Below are 11,617 nucleotides of genomic sequence, written 5' to 3' on the forward strand. Positions count from 1 at the left end.
ATCCACCAATGACACAAAACGGTACATTCGCAGCAAAAACACTTAAAAAAGAAAAGTATCAGTGCTTTTATTGATTGTCTCCATCTTCAAAGAGTTATTGAACATGAAGCAGAATAATTCTCGTCTATCTGCAAAGTCAAGACCTCTCCTAACAGCGGTTTGAGGGAAACTATTGTCTGTTTGACTTCTATAAACAGAATAGAATAAACAAGTCATTGTTTAAGACTATGTATATAGCAAACAAACAAAAATTGTAAAGAAAAATAACAACTGAAGATTTATATGTTTACAACAATGGCAGACATTTTTTGTTAATGAGATAATGTAATAACCGCATCTATCATAAGTTACAAGAGAACAGGACCAAGGTAATAAAGATAATTCGGACAATGAGAAATGAGATTTCATGGACACAACATCTTCGCTAGTCAAGGGTTACGATCCGCTCACCTCCTCTGTAGATGAGAGGAATGGATCCTAACCTTTGGCTAGCAAAGATGTGGACACACCGGTCGGCATGAGGATATATGAGAGAGAAAGGACAATCTACTGTTTGAAGAAAAGAGGGACGAAAGATATCAAAGGGACAGTCAAACTCATAAATCTAAATCTAAGAAGTATTGCGTGTACCTTTGGATGTTTTCTCTCAATCGATTTATAACCTTAGAACACCAGTTACTACTGTTGGCTTTATTTACGCAATGCGGTCATGTAAAATACCCTTGATTTGTTTTAACAGGACATACAGTTAACATCCTGTTGTATTGACGTAAAGGTTTTTAATGTATGTGTACTTATATATTGTCCTCATGCCATAAAATATATTACCAACATTACAAACGGTCCATATAAAACAACAAGTAATTATGATTCCTAATATCATATACATAAACACTAAATAAACGATCATTAAGATAAAAATAAGAAGATGGGGTATGATTACCAATGAAACAACCTTCTTCTTTAAGCTAGCTATAACACAAGTTTTAATCCAAAAAGTTTTCTGCTGAAGAGATGCCTGTACCCAGTCGGTATTTATTACAGTTATTTTTAATTCGTTTGACGCGTTTGCGTTTTCAATTTTGAAAAGTATTAATTTTTCGAAATACTAAGGATTTTCTTATCCCATGCATAGATTACCTTAGCCGTATTTGGCACCACTTTTTTGGAATTTTAGGTCCTCAACGCTCTTCGACTTTTGACTTGTTTGGCTTTATCACTAAACGCGTGTCTGGTGTATTAAATTATAAGCATGGTACCTTTGATAACTATTTACCATTTGGTAAGTGACATTGCGTTTTAACCATTTTTTTTGGAGTTCGGTAAATTGTAATTCTACCCAAACAAAAATGGTAGACCAAACGAGCATCTGGAGTTCAAAATTTAAATCCTAGTATCTATAATGAGTTTAATATGGACTTTCAAAGCGCTAGTATGAAGGGTAAAACTGTTTAATACAAATAGCAGAAATATTGATCAACTTGTATTAGTATTCATTTGTTGATTCGTAACGAGAGAATACAAAAATTATGTGTACCTCACTAATATCTATCCCAGGCCTAATCAACTTTGATAGCATACCACGTGACAAGTTTCAATGGGACAAAATAATTCAAAATGGTAGCTCGCTATATGTCACCACTTAGTTGGATATGGCAAGTTTATAAAAAGGAAAAGTTAGGCAGATATTGCTCTACATGTTGAAACGGTCGTGTTGCACATACAAGTACACACCCTGTGATAATTCTTATTAGGTAGTTATGATTCAAGGAAAAAAGGACGAGGTTGTGGTTACGACAATTAAAACATGTATCCGTCGATATCTGTGAATGATACATCTAGTAAACGGTAACCTACTCGTGATGGCGTCCTTCAAGTTTTCAAAGGGATGATTTAATATGTTTGAAATTTAGATATGTATAAATTAGAGAGTATGATAGCTGTAAAAAATAAAAAGATAACTGAATTTGACAATGTATGGATTGTTTTTTATTTTTTTATTGAATTCCAGCTAATGTCCTTTTTGTTACAATTACTTATGTCTATTTAATTATAATATATTTTAAAGAAAATATTATTCTCATGTTTAGTACTTGATCTGTGTGATCGAAAGAAATATGTTTAGTTAATTTTGAAAATACTTTTTCACATGAATATGTGATATTTAAAATAAAGCTAGGGACGTGACTGGATAATCCTTTTGTGTTTTTTGTGTTTTTTTGTATGTTTTTTTTTTGTTTTTTTTTTTGTTTTTTGTTATTTTTCTTTCTTCTTTCTATCTTTCCAATTGAAAATGTAAAATATTTCCAATTAAGATATATTTATAATTATGACATTGTATATATCTTATATGTATTAAATTGTATGTATGTCATGTATATTATGTAATTGTTGGAAATAAAAAAAATTAAAAGTTAAAAAAAATTAAATTAAATATTGCTTTATAAACGATGCTCCCCGCAAATCCCCAAATAACAGTTGGGCACTGTTTTAGTTATCATGATAAAATTACACTTATATTTGTTAAAAAAGAGGGACGAGAGATACAAGATGGACACTCAAACTCATAAATCGAAAATAGACTGACAACGCCATGGCTAAAAATGAAAAGGACAAACAGACAAACAATAGTACACATGACACAACATAGAAAACTAAAGAATAAACAACACGAACCCCACCAGAAACTAGGGGGAACTCAGGTGCTCCGGAAGGGTAAGCAGATCCTGCGTGACATGTGACACTCGTCGTGTTGCTTATGAGATAACAAATCCGGTAAATAGTGTAATTCGATAGGTCACATTTATGAAAGGGAAGGGGATTGTAGTTACGACGTAAGAAACATATCCGATATCATTTGTGAAACGGTTATTCCATAACGGTCAACCAACTCGTGATGGCGTCCGTAACATTTACGAAGAGATGATTTCAACTTCACCATTTGGAACTCTTGATTTAATAGCTTCCTTGTGAGCAACAACCCTCTATCAACAAAATCATGGTAGGAAATAAACTCATCATAGATACTAGGACTAAATTTTGTATATACGCCAGACGCGCGTTTCTTCAACAAAAGACTCATCAGTGACGCTCGAATCCAAAAAAGTTAAAAAGGCCAAATAAAGTACGAAGTTGAAGAGCATTGAGGACCAAAATTCCTTAAAAAAATTGCCAAATACAGCTAAGGTAATCTATGCCTGAGGTAGAAAAGCCTTAGTATTTCAAAAATTCAAAATTTTGTGAACAGTAAATTTTAAAATATAACCATATCAATGATAATTCATGTCAGCACAAAAGTGCTACTACTGGGCTGGTGATACCCTCGGGGAAATAAATCTCCACCAGCAGTGGCATCGACCCAGTGGTAGTAAATAAACTCCTCATAGATACCTGGACTAAATTTTGTATATACGCCAGACGCGTGTTTCGTCTACAAAAGACTCATCAGTGACGCTCGAATCCAAAAAAGTTAAAAAGGCCAAATAAAGTACGAAGTTGAAGAGCATTGAGGACCAAAATTCCTAAAAGATTTGCCAAATACATCTAAGGTAATCTATGCCTGAGGTAGAAAAGCCTTAGTATTTCAAAAATTCAAAATTTTGTGAACAGTAAATTTTAAAATGTAACCATATCAATGATAATTCATGTCAGCACAAAAGTGCTGACTACTGGGCTGGTGATAACCTCGTGGCAATAAATCTCCACCAGCAGTGACATCGGCCCAGTGGTAGTAAATAAACTCATCATAGAAACCTGGACTAAATTTTGTATATACGCCAGACGCGCGTTTCGTCTACAAAAGACTACTCAGTGACGCTCGAATCCAAAAAAGTTAAAAAGGCCAAATAAAGTACGAAGTTGAAGAGCATTGAGGACCACAATTCCTAAAAGTTTTTCCAAATACAGCTAAGGTAATCTATGCCTGAGGTAGAAAAGCCTTAGTATGTCAAAAATTCAAAATTTTGTGAACAGTAAATTTAAAAATATAACCATATCAAATGCAAGCACGGGAATATCGTATCAATAGGGAGATATATACACCGTATGCAGGTGCTGCTGGAATGTTGCTACTTAGAAATGGAAAGTTCACAATTGGAAAGCTGAAATCATCTCTTTTATCGTAAAGTTTTGTTTTCAATCGGGGATTTTGTATGACAGGCCGATTTTTTTTTAAATGAAGAGTGCATAAACCAAAAAGGACAAACATTGTAGTCAATGCGGGCAAAGAATCATAACTTTGCATGAAGTAACATCAGTTTTTAATTATACAATATCCGCATTGTCATAACACTACCGGCTACTGAATTGATGATACCCCCGGATACTTACAGACAACCAACAGAGGTATCAACGTAGGGATAACAACGGTACAATTTCTCTTTACTGCGCCAAGTGCGCATTTCGACAATAAATGTTTTATTTTAATAAGATTTAATTTAGTGGTTACAAAACACTATGCATAGGCTACATAATTCATGAATATTACTCGGCTGTTGACAAACATACTTGATTGCTATGCAATAGATCTGCAAAAATAAATGTCCGACATAAATCTAATATCTAATGTATCAGGGTCGGAATGAGGTTTACTAAAAAGTCAGTAAATCTAAAAACATAAAAAGGAAAAAGAAGGCCAAGACATAAAGAAAAAGACTAATTGGTTTTAATATACACATGTATGTAGCAGTGAAAATGTTGTTGTTTAGCGTCCGGTTAAGCGTCCGGTAAAAAATATAAGAATAATGGATGAAAAGTAGCTACACAGAAATGAAAATCATCTCCCGCTTTTTGATCCTCGTTATCTAAAAAAAATTTCATGGAATATAAGTAAGTCATGTTTGTTTTTTCTCATACCACTTTTTACGATGTAAACGATTTAGCGTCCAATCGGAATGTTCTGGACCATTTACATTTCCTGATATCTCGGAAAAACTTTTTCACTTCCTGTTTGAATTTTTTGTCCAAAAACCAGTAAATTATAGGATTAACCATGTTATTTATGAAATATGTCCGCAGTAAAAAATTGAAAATAACAAGTTCACTCATACTCATATCATTCCAAAATTCGTCATTTAGACTATTTAACACCTCGATTATCAAATATGGCATGAAACTAATTATGAATATCAAAGTGATGAGGAAAAGCATGGTTGTTATTCGGATCGTTCTCATCTGCTTTTTAGTATTAAATTTGCTGTTCCCTCGTTCAGATGGACCCTCATCCCCGCTCGTGCTTGATAATTCTGACATCAGACGTTTTAACTTCTTACGGTGCATGCTTTCTTCCTTTCTTTTGGTCCTTGGTGAATTATAGGCTGAACTAACCGAGTCAGTTTTAAATATCGCAGGTTTAGAACTAAACAATTGAACTGCGCTTTCTTGACTTCCTTTGTCGAATTTAACTGATTGCTTTGAATCGTCTATTATCGAGTGCATTTGAATGACAGTTGTGTCCGGAGTACTAGTTCCAGAGGTTGAACGCTTAGATCCATTTTTACTTGAGTGTGAATCGTGAAAACTTTTTCTCTGCCACACTACGATCCCAACTTTGATATATAGTCCTGTGAGAATAAAAACTGAAACCAGGAAAATCAAAATGTTAATAGCATTGTAAATCATGGGAAAGTCCGAATCCCACATATCAGCCGAAATATAGCATTCCTTCCCAGTCACATTCGGATGTTTAGTATCAGCTTCGACAGATCCGTAAATAAACAGCATCGGAGTTGCTAACAGTAGACATATCAAAGCAACTACCCAACACGTGATTTTGGTTCCCTTCGCAGACAGTTGTTTTTGAAACGGAATGCATATCTTCCGATAACGATCAATGGCTATTAAGTCGAGAACAAATATGGACGCCAAGATGGTGAATGATAAAGCAAATCCTAGACATTTACACGCACCGTCCCACACAAACATTAATGGATATATCATGTCCATGATGTGGAAGGGCATCCCCAATAAACAGGTCAGGAGGTCAAATACTGCAAGACTTAGGATGAAAACTCTAGAGGTGCTACGTTTGAAACGGAACTTGTACACATATAGAACAAGGAGATTCCCAAAGATTCCAATAATCATTAGAATTATCAGGTACACCGTCACAGGTATCAAGGCCGTCGCTTCCTTGTGGTTTTCTCTTTCTAAGATTGCATTGTAATCTATTAGAGAACCGATTTCGGTATCCTCTATGACAGGTGAAGAAGTATTTTTAAAAATACCAAACCCGTCGGTCGTTTCTAAAACTGATCTTGGAGTCGTTTTGAATTTTGTAACATCCTCAAAGAAATGTGTTGAATTTGTAACAGAGTCAATCAGTTTGGTTGAAATAAGATTAGAGGCATCTGAGATACTATTGCTATATGTTGACGTCACATATTCCGTATATGATGTGAGCTTGGTCGTACTAGAAGTCATTTCCAATATTCACTAAGTTGGATTATTAACAAATATATGTAGATTGTATCAAATCGGTTAAAAAAACACGAATGTAACAAAATCAATACATCGATCACATATAAATATATCGGAAATATATGTTGTTGTTGATAGCAAATTAATCTTACGTACATAATATCCGGCTTGTCATCTTCCTTACAGAATATAATTTTACCTTTATTTACGAAATGACTGCGTGCATCGAATAATACTGCTACTCGAAATGCTAACAGCCAATAGTTAGACGCGCTAAAAGGAAATGTTTCAAATTATAAGCGAAGTCACGGTTTAAATGCATTATATGGTAAAATTTGTTTCCTACTTATATTTACTACACTTTAAGTATATCAAGCCGGTAGATTGCATTTCATCTATACATTTACGTGTACGTACATAAGAACGAAATACCAAATATGATGTGATCTGATACCCGCAAATTCCTTTCTGGTTATGAACAAATTACATTTTGTATTTAATTGGGCGTCTGGTTGTGAGGTCTTTATTTCTGCATTCTTTAATTTTAAAACTTTTTTATCTATTCTTTACTATTTTATTTAACTCTATCTTCTATTTATTTTGTGTCAGGAGCACGTATCTGTTTATTATTATTTTAGCCATATCCAAGCCCATTATTTTATTTCACCATATAGAACGATATCTGAGGCATATAAAAAGAGTACTGAAATATGATATTTTTTTTTAAAGTTTGGAACTAGGGAAAATTAATTAAAATATTGTAATGAATGAGAAAAGAGCAATATAAACATGAAGAATGAATACAATAGTCCAAGAAAAATTATTGACGTATGATTGAATATATTTATTTAATATATACACATGGAAAAAAGTATTGCAACACCAAATTGAAATTGAAATTAAAAAAACACTCTTCATTTTTTGGGGATATAATTTGGTAAAATAGAACTAGTTAAACATTATTTAAGTATTACCTGAGTTTAATCAATAAATATCGACTCGATAATTTTTTATCTGCACATGCAGCTACTGTACCCGTAAACTGCAAAACAGTTGTTTTTATCCTCATTGTTTTCAACCCTTTAAATAATCAAATTTTTAAAGTTATGTGATTGACACCTTATAATGGGTCCTTGACAACTCTTAACTGAAGCAAGATTGCAGATTATCAGCATAAGAGAAGCAGGGATGTCGCTGTAAAAACTGCACGTATTGTTGGTCATCACCATTTCACTATAAGTCGTTTTGAGAATAAATCAGGCAATAAACGCTGTTAAAGACATTCCGATATAATGAAGACCTCCTATACCATTTACTAAGGAAAATCAAGCATAATGAAGGTTAGTCAGAAGGAAACCCATTGCATACAAGAGAATCCTAAAAAGAGAGTGGTGGCCATACAGGAGCCTTTTAACGAGAACTGTTCGAGATCGACTCATCCCTACTGGTTATCGTGCGATAAGACCATTTCGGAGACCTTTGCTAACGAACAGACACACAGTTTTCCGTATCCAATGTAGTGCAGAGCTCGCCAAAGTTGGAAATTAGCATCATGGAGGAAGATCCAATGTTCAAATGGAATTCGGTTCATCTTCCTAGGCACGATCGTAGCCCGGATTTCAACCATATCGAGCATATTTGGGACATTATTGGGCGGAAAGTGCGCGAAAGGACACTCCAGTTCAAACACATCATGAAATAAACAATGTCCTTCATCAGAAATGGTTGCTGCTACCTTAGCAACAAATTAGTCGATTTATGGCAGGAATTAGAAGACGTTTAGATGCGGTTATCTGTTTGAAAGGAGGCTGCGCACAAAGTACTAATTCTTTAGCGTATAACGAACAACCATGATGTGAACAGTCATCTAAGGATTAATTTTGAAATGTCTGACATTGTAAAGTTTGACTACAGTAAAAGTTGTAAAATGCATTTTTTTGTACAAAAAACACTCCATTTTGGAATTAAAATTGTGGTTATATAAATCATTTTTTTTTCAAACATTTTATATTCGTTTCAATGCCAATGTTATCATAAACTATGTTTCAATAATATTATACACATATTTTATTATACTTCATCAAAAAAAGAGGCTGATTTTTCAAGTTTTAAAAAATCAAGGTGTTGCAATACTTTTTTCCATGTGTATATTTACAAACAATTTTGGAGGAAATAACCATCCAAGAAAGGTGCACAATTGAAATAAAGAAAAGAGTCACGTACTTTGTAAATAATTATTGAATATGTAACATCAAATAATCTTGTACTTAACGCACCCTGAATAAGATCAAAAGGTTTTTGAATTTTTGAAACGTAAATCCGTTTTACCTGACGGATTATGCAGGTTACTTGACGTAAAATATTTACAAAACTATAAGATATAACTTGGGTTAAATTAGTGATTACCTTCACGAGTGGATACATATTAGAGGGGGGAGGGGGGTCAGTAGATTTCTTTGAAGTATCATATCATTACGTCTGCTATAATTGGTATTGTATTTCATATTTTAATCAATACTTTGCATAAAATTCATAAATTTGGGAATGGAAATGGGGAATGTGTCAAAGAGACAACAACCTGACCATAGAGCAGACAACAGCAAAAGGTCACCAACAGGTCTTCAATGCAGCGAGAAATTCCCGCACCCGGACGCGTCCTTCAGCTGGCCCCTAAACATAATAAAATAGAACTCGCTTATTTTGTTTATGATTGGTTAGCAATAACAATGTATTATTATTAGAAATAAAATACCTGGGACTGCCGAATGTAGACCAGAAATCGATCAGCCGCTCACTACTACACGCAGGGCTAACGAGACATCCACATAATAGGTCAAACTATTCGTCTGTTGTTTAAACAATAACTTAAGTTAAATCAACAAGTGGTTAGGGAAGGACAAACGGGCGTAAGGACGTAGACCAGAAATCGATCAGCAGCTTACTACTGCAAGTGGGGATAAAGAACAGAAGAGACATCCACAGAATATGTCACACTTTTCGGCAGTTGTTTTAAGAATATCTAAAGTTAAATTAATCAGTGGTTGTCGTTTGTTTTTTCGTTTATAGTTTTGTACATTACTCAGGTCATTAGTTTTCTCGTTTGAATTGTTTTACATTTTTAATGTCAGTGCCCTTTTTAGCTTGCTTTGCAACATCGGATTAGTAATTGTCAACTCAGAAATAATGCTATCAATCTAAAATCTCATTTGTTTAAACAGCTCTTATCCGATAACACTGTTTATGCAAACTATAATCAACCTGTTGAGGATAACCAACAGTTCTTTTTTATTTGCCCTAAGTACAATGATGTAAGACATATCCTGCTTGATTCCATTTACTCCATTGCCGATAATGTTGACATAAATATTGAATTGTTACTTTTTGGAAACACATTATTTTCATATGATTTGAATATTCCTTTTTTCTTTTTTTAAATCTATTGGTAATTTATAATTTACAATTTATAATTGGTAATAATAACACATCTTATTTTTTTTTATATTCAACAATAATAGTTAAGTTTCAAGTTCTAAACCGCCCTAGGTGCAAAAATGACACAAACATATATAAAAAATTCTCTAAATAACAAAAAAAAATCAAGAAACGAAAAAGGGCAATTTGTCCATTTTTAAGGTCACAAACTACATATACGATAAGAGAAAAACAAAATTAGCCGATACCTTTTTCGTTATGGAGTATTCTAAACCAAGTAGATGATCCCTTTGTCATCGGGTTGCTGTTTCAACAAAGTAAAATATATAACTTTGTAGTTGGAATTCTGTCTCAACAAAGTAAAAAATACCTTTGTCATTGGGTTGTTATCTCAACAAAGTAAAAGATACCTTTGTCATTGGGTTGCTGTCTCAACAAAGTAAAAGATACCTTTGTCCTTGGCATGATGTCTCAACAGAGTAAAAGATACCTTTGTCCTTGGCATGCTATCTCAACAAAGTAAAAGATACCTTCGTCATTGGGTTGCTATCTCAACAAAGTAAAAGATACCTTTGTCATTGGCATGATGTCTCAACAAAGTAAAAGATACCTTTGTCATTAGGTTGCTATCTCAACAAAGTAAAAGATACCTTCGTCATTGGGTTGTTATCTCAACAAAGTAAAAGATACCTTTGTCATTGGGTTGCTATCTCAACAAAGTAAAAGATACCTTCGTCATTGGGTTGCTATCTCAACAAAGTAAAAGATACCTTCGTCCTCGGGTTGCTATCTCAACAAAGTAAAAGATACCTTCGTCCTTGGGTTGCTATCTCAACAAAGTAAAAGATACCTTTGTCATTGGGTTGCTATCTCAACAAAGTAAAAGATACCTTTGTCATTGGGTTGCTATCTCAACAAAGTAAAAGATACCTTTGTCATTGGGTTGCTATCTCAACAAAGTAAAAGAAACCTTTGTCATTGGCATGATGTCTCAACAAAGTAAAAGATACCTTTGTCATTGGGTTGCTATCTCAACAAAGTAAAAGATGCCTTTGTCATTGGGTTGCTATCTCAACAAAGTAAAAGATACCTTTGTCATTGGGTTGCTATCTCAACAAAGTAAAAGATACCTTCGTCATTGGGTTGCTATCTCAACAAAGTAAAAGATACCTTTGTCATTGGCATGATGTCTCAACAAAGTAAAAGATACCTTTATCATTGGGTTGCTATCTCAACAAAGTAAAAGATACCTTTATCATTGGGTTGCTATCTCAACAAAGTAAAAGATAACTTTGTCATTGGCATGCTGTCTCAACAAAGTAAAAGATACCTTTGTCATTGGGTTGCTATCTCAACAAAGTAAAAGATACCTTTGTCATTGGGTTGCTATCTCAACAAAGTAAAAGATACCTTTGTCATTGGGTTGCTATCTCAACAAAGTAAAAGATACCTTCGTCATTGGGTTGCTATCTCAACAAAGTAAAATATACCTTTGTCATTGGGTTGCTATCTCAACAAAGTAAAAGATACCTTCGTCATTGGGTTGCTATCTCAACAAAGTAAAAGATACCTTTGTCCTTGGGCTGCTGTCTCAACAAAGTAAAAGATACCTTTGTCATTGGGTTGCTGTCTCAACAAAGTAAAAGATACCTTTGTCATTGGGTTGTTATCTCAACAAAGTAAAAGATACCTTTGTCATTGGCATGCTGTCTCAACAAAGTAAAAGATACCTTTGCCATTGGCATGATGTCTCAACAAAGTAAAAGAT

At 33.9% G+C, this 11,617-nt stretch overlaps 1 protein-coding gene across 1 annotated transcript; it reads right to left on the bottom strand.

Annotated features, from left to right (window-relative positions):
* Positions 1-4,646: 4,646 nt before the first annotated feature.
* LOC139497215 (cholecystokinin receptor type A-like) lies at positions 4,647-6,887 on the bottom strand. Its single transcript, XM_071285339.1, has one exon. The coding sequence runs from the start codon at positions 6,418-6,420 to the stop codon at positions 4,861-4,863; it is 1,560 nt and encodes a 519-aa protein (XP_071141440.1). The 5' UTR covers positions 6,421-6,887; the 3' UTR covers positions 4,647-4,860.
* Positions 6,888-11,617: the final 4,730 nt, after the last annotated feature.

The sequence above is a fragment of the Mytilus edulis genome, chromosome 12 (assembly GCF_963676685.1).
Source record: "Mytilus edulis chromosome 12, xbMytEdul2.2, whole genome shotgun sequence".
NCBI lineage: Eukaryota > Metazoa > Mollusca > Bivalvia > Mytilida > Mytilidae > Mytilus > Mytilus edulis.

What these genes read in the sequence shown, in the direction of transcription:
- LOC139497215 (XM_071285339.1), bottom strand. Translation starts at nt 6,420, where the DNA reads ATGACTTCTAGTACGACCAAGCTCACATCATATACGGAATATGTGACG.